Source organism: Condylura cristata, unplaced genomic scaffold (genome assembly GCF_000260355.1).
Source record: "Condylura cristata isolate star-nosed mole 26May11 unplaced genomic scaffold, ConCri1.0 scaffold00001, whole genome shotgun sequence".
NCBI lineage: Eukaryota > Metazoa > Chordata > Mammalia > Eulipotyphla > Talpidae > Condylura > Condylura cristata.
The window spans coordinates 83169943-83185722 of NW_004567102.1; the positions used below are offsets into that span (position 1 = coordinate 83169943).

At 41.0% G+C, this 15780-nt stretch overlaps 1 protein-coding gene across 1 annotated transcript in view; it reads right to left on the reverse strand.

The window, feature by feature from the left end:
• Window positions 1-15780, reverse strand: part of IPCEF1 (interaction protein for cytohesin exchange factors 1) — a 73321-nt gene that overhangs the window by 29938 nt on the left and 27603 nt on the right. Inside the window, exons 5-7 of the mRNA XM_012735128.1 lie at window positions 15610-15681; window positions 7683-7741; window positions 6282-6379 (exon numbers count right to left, since the gene is read on the reverse strand). Of these exons, the coding sequence (XP_012590582.1) occupies window positions 6282-6379; window positions 7683-7741; window positions 15610-15681 (229 nt within the window). The remainder of the gene's footprint in view (window positions 1-6281; window positions 6380-7682; window positions 7742-15609; window positions 15682-15780) is intronic.

Sequence of the window (15780 nt, forward strand, 5' to 3'; positions counted from 1 at the left end):
TTGAGCACCCTGAGATTTCTTGTAAAGTAGCTCTGAATAATTTATCTCAGTCTGAGGATCTAGGGTGACTGGTTCTGATTGAAATGCAAACACTCCCACAAAATGTTTCCATAATCTCCAAGAAAATTATTTTATTTATTAGAGATTAATGATTGTATGCAGTTTCATTCATTTCAGGCCATGTGGAGTTTACATCTTTTTTTTTTAATAGAAAATAAAATATTTTAAAGGACTTGGTTTTAATGAAGAGACTATGACTCAATTTTAAAATCAATATTGTTTTTCCAATTTTCTGTATAGTTGTATTTTTCTGAGAAGCTTAATTCAAATGCTAATTATCTCTAAAATCCTTTTCTTTGAATTGTTTCAAAAACACAACTTTGACATGAGGAAAATTAGTTTAAAATGGCCACCCAAAGCTAATAATTAGGAAGAAGTGAGTCATCACATAAACCCTAAGTAAAATTAGTCCAAGTCTATGAAAGGAAGAAAACACAGAAATAACTTAAGACTAAACATCATAAAGCCAACTGAGGGAAATATACAACTTTTCGCTCCTTTTATCAATCATATTCCTAAATAAGATATAATGGATGTCATGTCTTTAATAGGATGGACATTAAGTCCCAGGAAGTGTATGTTCGTGTTGCTGCCTTGGCATTGGAAGAATTACTCTAAAAGCCCTGAGCCCCTGTGGACATCCCCTCCTCTGCCACAGACATTCAACATGAGCCTGGACAGTGAACTGGGAGAAGCCCCACTCCGCACATCCATCCTCAGGATCCAGGTGACCTGGGGGAAAGTGGCCTTACCTCCAAGCCTTACTCGACCTCCTGCTCCAACCCCACTGCTTACTCTTCCCCCACCACGTCCATCCTTCAGCCACTGCGAGAGTATTTCTAAAACACAAGACCGATCACAGTGTCCCTTGCTGAAAACCCTCTGTCTTCCCTTCACAAGGAGAAAAGCCACAGTCTCCGCCATAGTTGAGAAGGCCTCTATGGACACATCTGCCTGCCCACAACATCTCCATCCACCTGCTTAAAGGTGAGTGAAAGCCCCAGGCCAGTGCAGGGCAGGAGCTTTTTAACTCACTTGGGAAAATGCTTGTAGAGCCACAAATCTATGGAAGCTGAAGATAAAGTTACAAAAGTCACCTGTGACGGCCCTGTCCATTCATGGCATAAATATTATTGACACATTACATTATGTATATATTTTATAGTATTCAAAATTTATAAGTAAGTTATTTTGAATATGAGCTAGAGACCATCATGGCTGTTGTGGGAAAAGGAAAAGGTAGCCCACATTGCTTTGCCCTGTAAGAATGTATTAGAGAAATAAGTCAGATGCACAAAAATCTGTAAGCTAGGCAAATGGTAACCCCATGGAAAAGACAGCAAAGGACACTGCACTTGGCCCTCCCTGGTGGCGCAGCGGGTTAAAGCACTGCGATAAGAAGCTTAAGCCACTTCCACATAAGTTCGATTCCCGCCTGCCCCGGAGGTGACCACATGGCACGGCAGACCTCTCCTGACCCGCCCACTGCTCCCCTCAGCAGTGTTTTTCACCAGTCAGCCTGTTCTGCTCCCCATTGTCTCTAGTGAATCCCCTCACTGCCCCTGCACCTCTGGTCTGTACCCCAGTTCTGTATGCATAAATAATAAGTCTTAAAAAAAAAAAAAAAGAACACTGCACTCTAGGAATGCAGAGAATTGGGAACAGGACAGGACCCTGTTTAGAGGACAAGGTGAGCTACCTTGAAGGAAGTGACATTTGACCTGGCCTTCAAAGTCTTTAGACAGTGCAATTCAGGTGAGGGGAGTTGGCTGGTTTCTCCTACAAGTGGAAGGACTTCAGAACTGCACGAGCAGGTGGGTCTGGAAAGCTGTAGGGAAATCATAGGCATTTGACTGGGCTGATGGTAGAAGAGGAATTAGCAACTAGACCACAGTAACACTTTGAAGGAAACCCCAGGTCTTAAATAACAAGCCAGGGTGAGAATGAATTCGATAAACAATCAAAATTCACTGTAACATCTTGGTGCAGTTGAATCAGTATTATCAGAACGCCGCTTAGCAAGACTAGGAGGAAGTTCTGAACGAGAGAGATTAGAGACAGGAAAAGGAAACTGCTATTTCAACAGTGGGCAGGAGCTAATGCTGGTGCCCAGCTAAGCAGGGGCAGAGACTCGGAGGAGGCTGGAGGACAGGCCTGCCTATGATTGAGTCCACAGGGCAGAGGGATGGTGAAGCAGGAAGCAAAGGTCTAAAACTGAATTTTAGAGAAGTCTTAAAATCAGTTCAACGTTCCACCACAGAGCTTTGGATAGTATTTTGCATCTGGAGGATTCTTCTCCCCTTTCATTGTATTTCCAGCCATAGACAATTTTTATCGAGCTCTCTCACTTGTAAGCATCTGCATTATTTTCTATAGTACAGATATGGAAAGAATATGGAAAGCCCAAGTAATATTTAGTGAACTGCCATGTGCACTGGTCCTCTGAGATGTGATATGAATCTCGCAAGTTGACCTTACCCCTTTCTGTTTGACCTGAGACAGATTCCTCTACCTCCGGGCAGGGACACGATTCGCAGGTTTGCTTTTATTTATTGTTTCTTTGGTTTGAGTTGATGGTTTAGGGAATTTTTTTTTTCATTTGGATATAATAAACTGTACTTCTGAAAGGCATCACATACTGTGTGAGGACTGTCTTGTTAAAATAATCTGCAAGAGCTGCTTGAAGCTGGGATTATAAATATTTACCTTCTCAGTTTCTCTCAGATCTCATCCGCCTACTGGGTGGTCTCTCTTGCAACTGTCTTCAAACTCCTGCCCTCAGGAGTCACCCTCTCCCCTTCTCACTGCTTGCTCTCCCAGGGGTTCTAGGCTTCTCTCCTCTCCCCACCTCCCTGTATCTTGACCATACAATATCCTGAGAGGAGCTTTCAAATTGGAAACTGACCACATCACCCTCGCTCAGATCTTCCCATGGCCCTGAACGAACTCAAAGCCCCCAAGTCCCGTAACTGGCCCACAAGCCCCACACCAGGTTGCCACCACTAATACCAGCCCATACGCCCTCCTGCTCACATCTCCCTCCCTCCTCTCCAGGCACACTGCTCCTGCATTACTACCTATGCACCCAGGAGATCTTGACCCAAACTGCTCCCTTTGCTTGGAAATTTCCTTTCCGAAAACGGCCAGGCAGTTACAGAAGTTCTACTGCTTATCTTTACACTACAGCCATTAGAATGATGAGTGACCCCATTAGCTTTTTAATTCCAGATTTAAAATTGCCTGAGTTAATTTTCCATGATAGCATTATTTTATACTTTGGGGGTCATCATTCCTAAATGAAATTTCATTACCCAAAATAATTTTTAGAAAGCAAGAACTTATAAAGGTTTTTTTTGTTGTTTTTTGTTTTTCTGTGTTTTTTTTTTTTTTTTTTTTTGGTAGACATGTATAACTCAGTTATGGCTAGCCTAACATATTAAGCCAAAGTAATCTATTTCATATTCTGGGTAAAAGTCACCATGATTTTTAAATTTTCATCTATTTAAGTAAAAGGCTTAAATGCTATTTTAATCAGATGTCTTGCAAGTCTGTTTTTCAGAACCCAGAGGAAATAAAAACAAAATCTGGCTGGGAAATATGCAAGCAAGAGGGACATATTTTGTTTCTATGGAAAATAATACTGAACTGTTCAACAATTATCTATTTCCAATGTATTTATTCAAAAGAAATGTCAGCGCTGGTGGTTTTCCCAAAAAAATGGTCAACTTAGAACTTTTAAGAATAACATTTGACTGATGACTCAGAAAATTCTAAAGAATCCTCCCACTTCACTGACCTGACTTTCTGATCTCAGGAGTCTCCCTTCATCCACATGGCTTAAGCAAGCACGGTCTGAGCTCCTGCTGGACATCAGGTAAAGACGTGGAGCTGGACAATGAACAAATGCCATGACCTCTCCCTAAAAGCACAGCTGGAGGGCTTTTACTATCATAAAGGAGAGCTCTAAATGCCTGGCTAGTGATGTCATTTACTAATGTCTTAGTAATCATTGATATCAGTTTGCCATTGTAAAACTGAAAATCACAGCTAGTCATATTGGAAGGCATGGAGAGAAGTGGGAATTTCAGGAAGAGAAGGAAGGAGAACCAATTAAATCCTTATGTATTCGTGGTGAAAAAGAAGAGGAAGAGACAGAGCCAGGAAGATAAAAGACAGAGAAACTGAACAAAATGCACACTTCTGTATTAAAACAAAGAACCTCTATTGCAGACCTACTCAGCACAAAGTTGATGGCCTCTTTGAAGCAATAAAGGGTAAGTAATCCAAGAAAGCTGGATTGGAAATATCACTAAGTTTGAGCGATAGAGAGGGAGCAAATGCACTTTGCAGATTCAGAAACTAACTTTAAAAGAAGAAAAAGTTCAATCAGGAAAATAGATGAATATATTCTGACAGGATACTGTCATTACAAACATTAGTCTAAGTTTTACCATATTCAAAGTTGACATTTTTATAGTTTGCTAAATTTCAGCCAATCCTGTCGAATAGAGATTTTAATACACATATCCACCCAACAGCTATTTATTTCTCTCTTGGTTACTAGTCAAATCAGCTAGAAAAGTGGCCACAGATCTCTGCCAATGACAGTGTAAAATAGGCCATTATTTACATAATGTGTAACTCCTTCGATACTGGAAATGGCAAAACTTTATCATACAAGATGGAAAGTTCAGACAGAAGAGGTCTGCTAAGTGAAAGAACTGCTGACCCGACAGAACTGATAGTTATTTCAGACCTCAGATGGGTGAGTGAAAAGATCACGTCCTCTCAAATCAGAGAACGTGGACTCCGGGGCTAGTGTGCAGCAGGCCCCTGCGTCTCTCTGAACTCAGTTTCCTCATCCAGGAAAGGAAGGCTGTAATGCCTCCTTTCTCGTGACCTGGCAAAAGGAAACAATCTTGAAATCCAGAGGGGAAAAGACTTTAACCACAATAGCTGTGATGGATCAATCTGACACACTGAAATCAATTACATTTGGTTACAAACAGAAGCCAAGAAAGAGATTCTAAAATATCAAAAGACCACAAAGTGGGCAGAGATTTGCCTCACTTATAACTGATTAGTTAGGATCCATGTATAGAATAATAAAGAAACCCTATAAATCCAATATAAAACAATCAGGCAGCTAAACTATATATGAAAGATTTGACAACAGTATTTGAAAAAACAGGAATGGCTAACAAACATTTAAAAATGTCTGGCTTGATAGTAACCAGCAAGTTGCAGATTAAATACTACTACTTCTGTGGTTCTTTGGAGAACTAAGTGGTTATATATTGAAAGCACCAACATCAATTCTGGTCATTGGCAGCTTTTGAAGCCATTGTTAACTTTTCCAAATGTCCATGTTTGGGTCTTCTTGGGACCATCACTGTGAGGTCAATGCGAGTCCATGATAAAGTAACTCTCTCAAGTTGTAAAATCCATCAATAACCTGAACTTAGACTGGACACTTCCAAAACCTGGACCCAAACGTGGACTTCTCCCTAGGGACAAAGAGCATCACTGCCTTTGCCAGGCTGTGCTATATCTGGTTTCTGCTCTCTTTTTGCCTGTAATTTCTCTTCATGCTATAGTCTGTATCCCCTTTATTCTCGGTTTCCTTTGCTATAGTGCATGCATCTAGGCAAAGAACTTTCGGTTGTTCCTGAGAACAAACAGGGTATACAAAAACACACACAAGCTTTGTAAGCCCTGGTCACTCCCCTGGAGCCCCTCGCCATGAGTACGGCGAGTGAGACATTCGTGGGTCACACACAAATGCTCTTTGTCATACCACTGGGTTGCCATGGAGAAGGCTCCCAGTCAGCACCCTGTGCACTGTGCTAGCTCTGACTAGCTCTCTGGCAGTATCTTCATTTAGCTTGTTTTAAAAATGTATTGGTCAACAAAGATTCAAGACACACAGCAGGGCATGGGGAGGACAGAGACCCCGGGGGTGGGGGAAGAGCTCTGTGGTGATGGATCACGGCGCTATGGCAGTGGGACACGAGGGGTCCGCACCTAAGGGGAGAAGTCAAACACTGCACAAAAATGAACAATCATTTAAGAAAATAACTTTGCCAAAATAAAAAATAATAATCCACTATAAAATAATAAGAATGCAAGTTAATTGGTCAAGATAGCTTCTCCCAATTAGAAGGAATAGAATGTCAGCACACACTCGTGCCAAGCCCCAAAGACCACACGTCGGTACTTACTGAAGAGGACGGCGTCTCTGAAGTCTCTGAAGTGTAAGGAGGGGGTGGTGTCTCCACAGCAATTTCAGGGTCTTCCTGCTCACTCTCACTGTAGCACTCTACACAAAAGTGAAATGCTTCACATTCTAGTGCCATCATCGCATATTCCATAATGTACAAGCAGAGGTTTTTCTCCATCTGGCTACTGCAATTCCATCCAACTCCAGAAGAACTTATTTAGTAAACAAACCGGTATGAGGAAATGGTCATGACACGAGAAGGGAAACTAATGGCCGTGAAAGAGTCTCTGTCCTTAAGAAAATACCAACGTGCAAGAAGACAGCTACCACAGGTCACGGAAAATAAAAATAAGTCCTTACGGTGGACCTGACACCTCTGAGCATAAAACCATAGTAGTTAATTTTGACTCTAAGAAGCTGAAACTGGCAGGATACGTTAAACATAAGTGGTGCCACAGATTGCTGGGAATTCCAGGCCAAGAGCTAAGACTGAACAAAGTATACGGCCACCCTATGGGATTTGGTGAAAAACAAAGCAAAAGGGTTGCTCGAGGCTATATCACAAAAGGCCGTCCATACCGGTTTGAAGAGATGATTTCTGTGTAGTAATCTTTTCTCACAATCTAGAACTGTACTTCAAACATACAATGGGTGCTTTGTGGGAAAGAGGATCCAGGAGATGGTAACAGCACTAATTTCACAGTGTTCTACTGTACTTCTTTATTGTGTTAAATCAAGTTGCCAATTTTCCATTTCTAAATGTAAGGTTTATAACTGGGTTATATAGAAATTGCCTTGACTTCTAATTCCCAAGTTCTGTGCAGTCTGAGTATTTCAGAAAGATCCGTCTATGACCCCAGTATCTCAAGTCTCCTCAATGCGAAGAGTAATTACATCATTAAGAATTAGATCCTTGTAGCGCTGAGCCCCAGAGCTACAGACTGAGCTAAAATTACAGTCTGTGTCCCAGTCTGACCTTCAGGCTCCCAGTAAAAATTTAGGCAATTACTCTCAGTACACACCTGATGGAAATATTAAACTATTGAGAGGAAAGAGTGGGATGGAGCTTATCTGTCGAGATCATGAAAAGTTCATAGCTATGAGTAAGAATTTAGTAAGTGGGGCAATACAACATTTGCATTGACAATTGTTTGAGATGTCAGTGAAGCCTACAGCTGCTAAAGTGTGGGTGAAGTGTGAAAGCGATCATAGCCAAAGTGGGAAGCTCTAGTGCATGTTGGTGAGATTGTCTGAACTAATTTCTCTCCATATTTGCAGATAATTTTAAATGCTGAAGTATGTTTCACTAGGACAAAACTATCCATGAAATGGATTTTTTTTTCACCCTTCTTCATCCTACTCTCATTATTGCGAATGTTCAGAAATTCAAAATAGAACCTACCTTCATCCTTTGTAGTGGGTTCCTGATGGATTACAGATAATCCCAGCTTATTTAGCCACCTACAATTCAAAGAGAAAGTAAATGTTTGACCAACGAGATTGGATATCTACTTGTTCACTTTCCCTCTACATCCCAGGAAGCTGTTGTGCCAGGCTCTGTAATAAAGTTAAACCACAATTCTACATTCCCGCTGAACATTCCCAAGAAACAGCTTAGATGTGTGGCACTGAAAGCTATCCTGGTTTCATAATACATTCCTCACTTTGGCATCCTTTGTAAGGTAAGAAGTGGGTTGACCCACTAACCAGTTGGTGAATGTGTGTGGACAGCTACATTAGATAGTCTAAATAGGAACAAATATGTCTTCTACAATTGAAAATTTTAGCAACCATCAAAATTTAGAACACTTAATTTAAAAAACTGATCACTGACATTCTATATAATTACCAAAAATTGTATTTGTTACTAATGTCAATATATTCTAGAAAAACAAAAAGACCAATATTTAAACTAGGGAGATTTTTGGAGGGGCCTCCCTGGTGGCACAACAGGTTAAAGTGCAACACTATGAGGCTATCAGCAGCCTCGACAGCACTAGTTCAATCCCCGGCCAGGAGCTGGCCCACATGGCACAGCAGACCTTCCTGTCTTCTCGTGGCTCAGCAGTGTATTTCAGCCAATCTGCCTGTTCTGCTCCCTACTCTGTCTCTGGTGAATCCTCTCACCATCACCTACACTTCCGGCCTGTACCCCAGTTCTTCTATGCATAAATAAATCTTTAATAACAGAAAATAGGAAGATTTGCACAGCAATGTGTAAAGAACCTGGTTAGAGTTTGATAGGTATTCTGAAAATGGGAAAATTTTAATTTCTTGAAGACTTTTATGTAGGTAAAAATTGTCTATTGATGTACCACTTTATTGACAGTGAATTCCAATTAAATGTCAACAACAAAAGAACTAGACAAACTAGCAACTTCAGGCCACTGCCCTTCCTTCTCCACATTGAGATTAGGAAAATAGTTTATGAACAAATTTTTAACATTTAAGACACAGATGAGTCTATTTCATATGTTCCTAATTCTATAAACTTATATTTAAAGGAAAATATTATCTTGAGCAATATTAATCGGAAAGATTCATTTCCCACTTCTTTCTAACTTTCCTGTATTTTTTAAGATAATCCATGCCACATATTCAGAAAGGAGAGCATTCAGAGTGGCATCAGTGAAACAATACCAATGAAATAAACATAATTATGCTATTCCCTTAATGATTCATTTACAATTTTTACTTCTTCCAGTCCTACAATGCCTCATGAATTATTAGGCAAGATATTTCCCCAGAATGGTATAAAATTACACATTTCCATGTCTTCAGTTGTCATCTAAATAGAAATCCTGACTCAACTCTCAACCTGCCATGGTCTTTATTTCTTATTTTTTAAAAAGCAACTATCTAATAAATTTGATATTAAAAAGCAAACAAAAAGTGTACAGTGGAATACTACTGCCCAGCTCTAAAAATGATGGAATCTTGCCATTTGTAACACCATGGATATTTTTATTGAGGGGGTTATGCTCAACTAACTAGTGAGAAGGAGAAAGAAAAATTCTAGATGATTTGACTCATAAATAGAGAAAAAGGAAACAAACTCTAGAAATCTGAGTACTGAATTGAGGCTACCAGAGGGGAGACGGGAGCAAATGGAAAGGGCTCAGGAGTGTAGGATGAAGGATTATGGATGTTTGGTGTGGTAAACATATCTGAAGAAGTGTGAGGCGATGCTCCTGCATCAGTGTTGTAAACCGACATCACTTCAGTAAAGACAATAATGATAAACTTCCTATAAGAAGTCCCCTTCAACACCATGATAAACCTGAGTTCCCTACTGGCCACTGAAAACTGGGCTGACACTGTGATTCAAATCAAACCATAAGAACTAGAAAATGTTGGTTAAGATCCATAGAATAACTGACAAAACAAAGAAAAAGGAAATCACAGTGGAAAATATAAATAACTGATAATATATAGTAAAAAAAAAATCTGTCTCAAAAGTATTTGGGGAAATGCCTATTTAAACACAGGAAAGTATTTTGTACCAGTATATTGGAAAAAAAATAATGCTGTCCAAAATTTACAAAGAAACATTTTCACCCTTTGTTGGGATAAACAAACAAACAGAAAAACTGATACAGGCTAATTTGAGCAGGCAATTTGATGCTACTAACACATTGGGGAAAATGGATATTCACGTTTAAGTATCTAGCTATTAATTAGATAAACTCTAAATCTAAACACCTACTTTAAAAAAACACCCCTTCATGTACACACATACAAAATAGGAAAATGTTAAGTCAATAAAGCTTGTGTGACAAAGGAAACATTAAGACAGTGTAATTCTCCTTTAATGGAAAAATGGATTAAGTATAACACTGCTTATGTAAGTATCCAGTTAGAATGTTAATCAAAAGACTAAGATGGGGCCTTGTAATGACCTGGGGGGGGAAAGGACTAACAAATGTGAAAAGTAGACGTACTCTACAATGTCGTTAGCTCAGTCAATAAAATTATATGTGTGTACTGATGCATGAATCAATATGCAAGTAACTGCATGAGGAAGGGTTTACGTGACACACTGCCAGAGTGGTGATCCTCAGAGATACGCTGAATTGGAAGGCGAAATTGGAGTGTGGGAAGTTTTCACTTCATAGACTTCTGAAAGTTTTCACTTCACAGACATCTGTGTTACATGATTTTTTACAACAATATGCATTATATATTAATTGAAACACTTGAAATTACATTTTAAAACGTGATCAGTCAAATCCCATGATTTAGTGGTTCATGTAAAAATAATATTTAGTGTATCACTTCATAATTATAGCAGTGGACCTTTAAAGAGCATCTAAAAGTGAAGCATACACTTTTTGAAATCAACACAAAAGTCATTTCTAAGTTGCTTTGTAGCGCGTGGGAATGCAGACCTAGCGCTAAAGCATTGATAATAAAGGTTCTTCCCAGCCCTTACCCAAAAGCCATGTATTTCCAACTGCCATCGTTAGTTACTCATTTTTAAAAACTAGTTATAATCATTCTTGTTTTCTTTCGAGAACCCAGAGGCTTCAAGTACCTCCATGGCAGCACTTTTCATAAAACATCAAGACTATAGGAAAAATTCTATTTGTGAAGAAACAGATACACACAAAGGCTTCTATTTACATAAAAGAAGATGACAGATGCTTCCCAGGAGTTTGTTGTGTGGTAACTTGATGTGGATGTGTGTGCTGGAGGAGCACAAATGTTAAGGAATTGATGTAGAAAACAAGCACACTCTTCCCACAAACACTGTCTGAGGAAGGCAGCTAATGCTGGTCTTGTTTAGAAACCGGCTCTTTCATTATCCTTAATTACTGAGTGCTGTGCTTTTAAAATGGAGGGTCCTCACAACTCACACAGCATTTCTATTAAGCTTAATTACCTTTTCCTTCGTCATCCCGGAGAGAAATGTCACCACCCAAAAATGCAGTTACCCAAGGAAACGAACTTCTAAAAATGGGATGTGTTCCTCCAGGGTGCTCCCCCTTCCTTCCTCAACATCTCTACATCTCGCTACGAAGTCTCCAGACACATTTTGCAGGGCCTGAAATAAGCCACACCAGCAAGAAAGGGGGCTCCCAGGTGGCCCGGCCCAGCCAATCTCTGAAAATCACTGGCATAGTCTTACCAGAGAAGGGAGGTGTGGGCTTGGAGATCGACGGTCTGCGTTATTGGCTATTAGAAAAATCATCTTCACAGTAACAAAACTTAATCATACAACACATAGAAGAAATGAGGAAATATCCAGACACAGACAAAATGGATGGGCAATTTTCAAGAATCAAGTGCGCACAGAGAGTCATTACCAAAATTCAGGACACTTCAAGTTCAAATTTCAATTTATACCTCATTTGTAAGTAGGAAAGAGAGAGACCTCCCTGGTGGCACAAGGCACTAAGTCTCAGCACTTTGAAGCTCGATCCCTAGCCAGGGAGCTGACCCACATGGAGCAGACCTCTCCTGTCTCCCCGCTGCTCCCCTCAGCAGTGTATTTCAGTAGATCTTCCTGTTCTGCCCCCCACTCTGTCTGTGGATCCTCTCTTTTCCCTGCTATATACCTCTGGCCTGCACCCCAGCTCTTGTATGCATAAATAAGTAACTTTTTAAAAAACAGAGAGATAATAAAGTCTAGTACGATGCAGGGAAGGAAGAGATCACCTTGGTGGAAGTGGGTGATGAGATCTTGGCTTTGATACCTATGAGAGGCTTAGATTTCATAGCCAGACAGACAGGGTACATAGGCCCACGCAAATTCAGGCCACTCACCCTGCTGTGAGACAGATATCTATCTGCAAAGGAGAATTTGAAAACAGAAGATAGATAAATAGATTCAAAATATAAACAAAAGCCAGAGAGGTGGGTGGGCAGGAAGCGAAATAACCCGAGGTGAGATTGAGAGAGCAAATCTGCCTGAAATAGAACAGATTCAGATAACCATGTAAGGCTCTGTCACTTTTATTTGGTTAACAAGGTATTTTACATGTAGGAGGAGAAATGCACTTGGTAACGAAACACTGAAGAGGGATGAGGCGATAAACTCAGCTTCGCACGTCCCTTGTCAGAGAGACCAGAACAGCCTGAAAGAGCAGCCAGCCACAGGACAGGCAGAACGAGGAAGGAAGCTGAGCTACAACGGCTGTAGAGAGGCCAGGCCAGCAGGACCCCCTGGCTGGCTCAGGGGAGTGAGCTCCAAGAGGCTCGGCCCCAGCCGCAGCTGCCACAGGCCCCAGTCACCAGGCCAGGCTCTCCACCCCCACACGCCACTGACCACCCAGGCTTGGTCCCCCGAGCATGCAAGTGAAAGGAGAGAGGGTGTTGAGGACGTTCTTAAAGTCACCTTTGTGAAGCTGCTCTTCTTTTACCAGGAGCTTGAGAAAGCTGGGGGAAGAGGCGGGGCAAGAGCCAAAATCAGAAATGGGAAGAACAGCTCTTCTTTGTCCAGCAAATAGAGACTGATTTGGAGGACTCACTAGCAGAGCCTGGCCCAGGTATTTCTAACACGGGGTTCCCCAGAGTTCCGGGCGAAGAGCCGCCCCGCTCCTCTGAGGTGTGGTGGGGAGATCAGTGCAGAGAGCAGCGTGGATGGTCCCAGCTAGGAAGGACTGTGTGTGTGTGTGTGTGTGTGTGTGTGTGTGTGTGTGTACACAGAGGGTCAGTCACAACTGCACAAGCATAGCTTTGTTTTTTGTTTTGGAGATCCTGGTTATCACCACAACTTTTTTTTTTTTAAATGGCGGGAACATTGGTTGACAACACTGTATGAGATTCAGAGGCACAGGAAGACACCCTTCAGGAGGATCACACCACACCCCGCCAAGGCACCAAAAGTCCTTAGCCATAGTCCATGGGGACCCGACCTTTGCTCACCCCCCTTTCTCCCCCTCTTGGAACCTCAATTCAACAGTCAGATTCTGGGGGTGTGTTACTGGTTTGGTTTTATATGACCCTTGCTTTTATTTCTTTGTACTAGATGTGACATCAGTCAGTCTTTTTTTTTTAAGGTTTATTTATTTATGCATACAAGAGCTGGAGTATAGGCCAGAGCTATGGGAAAAATGAGAGGATTCAGCAGAGACAATGGGAAGCAGAACAGGCAAATCTACTGAAATGCACTGCTGAGGGGAACACACGGGTCGGGTCCCCGGCCCGGGATTGAACTCAGGCCGCAGTGGCTGCAGATAGCTTCACAGTGCTAAGACAACCCACTGCACCAGTAGAGAGGCCCCTGTCTTTCTCTTTCTGGTTTCCTTTGCATTGCATCATCCCCTCCAATCCATCCATGTTGTCACAGAAGTTAAGAGCTCATTTTTTCTACAGCCAACTGGGATTATGCCTTTTTTGGACCACATCTTCTGAATCCACTCTCCTGTCTTTGGGCACTTAGGTTGCTTCCATAACTTAGCTATTGTAGATAACGTAAAACAACTCCTTCCTTCTTTGTTTCCAGAAAGAGTACAAAGAAAATTATAGAGGGGAGTTAGAGAGTTAGTGAAACAGACTCTGTGAACAGAAGATTTATGTCTCTGTTCTTTACTTCTCTGCCCAGGAACTGCGATGGAGGTAGGTCACATCGTAACCTACGTAGCAGGAGTTACATAACCCACACAGAGGGTTACATAGCAGGTGTTCTAAAGGCATCATTTGAAGGAGTTAGGTGGAGGGAGTAAGAGACTCTGAGAACTGGCCCTCCCTGGTGGCGCAGCGGGTTAAAGCACAGCACTGAGAACCTAAAGCCGCTTCCGCATGAGTTCGATTCCCGTCTGCCCTGGAGGTGACCACATGGTGTGGCAGACCTCTCCTGACCCACCCGCTGCTCCCCTCAGCAGTGTGCTTCGTCGATCTGCCTGTTCTGTTCCCCACTCTGTCTCTGGTGAAGCCTCTCACCGCCCCAGAGCCTCTGGCCTGTACCCCAGTTCTGTATGTACAAATAAATAAATCTTAAAAAAAAAAAAAAGAGACTCTGAGAACAGAGCTTGAATTAAATAGCATATTTCCTGATGTCAATCACCTCAAGTATATATAACCTCCTTCAAATATATATTGTGACAAGCACCAACCGTTATTAGAGAGGATGTGGAGAGACAAGGCCCTCCTACACTGCTGCAGAGTCTGCACACTGGTCCAACCGTTACTGACAGCAGTATGGAGAAGGCTCAGAAAATCAGAAGTGGAAATTCCACACTACTCAGGTACTTCCAGTACTCACCAAAAAATAAAAAAAAAAATAATTAATTAGAAAACACTAGAAGAAATGTACACACTCCCTTGTTTCTTATACTATTACAGAAATTAAGAACTAGAAACAACCTAAATGCCCATCAACCACTGAATGAGTAAAACAGAAGCAGTATATAAGAAACACAGTAGAATACTATTTGGCTGTTAGAAGTAGGTGAGATGGTGCCATTTGCAACAACATGGATGGAGGTAGAAGTTACTCTAGTTTAGTGAAATCCAAAGACAAACACCATGTGATAATCGCTCATATGTGGTCTATAATGCAAACAAACATATGAACAAAAACAAACAAAAATCAATGCTTGGGCTCAAAGACCAACTGAAGGGTCCCAGAGAGAAGGTGAGTCCACAAGGGGCACAGATATGTTGAGGAGTAAAGTTGGGATTTTAGAGATGAACTTAATGTGTATGTACCTGAAACTCATCTTCTGATTGAATGTCACTTCAATTAAAAAAATTTTAAATGAAAAAAAAAAAATAGTCATATGACTGGCCACCATCAAAGCCAGTGACAAAGGGACCCGGACTGGAAAACCCATCCATTATATCTCACTTATTCAATCAAAACAAACAAGAAATGGAATTAGGGTATAAAATTTTACCTTACATGTACTCTTACATGTAACTTACATGTACTTTTTTTCAACATGTCTGAAGTGAGCATGCAGAGGCAACAGGCATGGGAATCATTACAATAATCCTGCACAGCACATGAAATGCCCTAGAGTTGTTTTTCATTCGCAAATCTGAAAGCAGCGAGTTTGGTCCATAATATTTTCAGCCCTTTCCCCTGCAATGCTGATTCGCATTCTGACATTTGCTTATAATGATTTCTCTCTAGTCCCTTCTCAACTTAGCAATTCTCTCAGAAGAAACTTATTTCTTCTTCCAAAATAACCATTTTGAGATGTGTAGTTCTTTAAAATGCTTCCAAGTACAAGGAAAGAAAGTAAAAAGATCTTATATTGGTAAAGAGATTAATTCTTAAAAGCAGAAATAAATCAAAATTGATAATGTACATATGCTTAAAACGCAAATAGCTGGCCAAAGTCTATTCCCATCAAGATTGTATTTAGCATTTCTCTACTTACACGTTCATCTCCTGCACATTCTCAGCTGCAAAATAAAAGGTCTTCACCTGAGGATGACTGATCTTAAATGCACTAGAAGGAGGAAAAACAGACACAGGAGAAATTAATGTTTGTAGCCATCAGTAGGTTTGAAAGCAAATCAGTCAAATACAAGTATGGTAAGCTCATCTG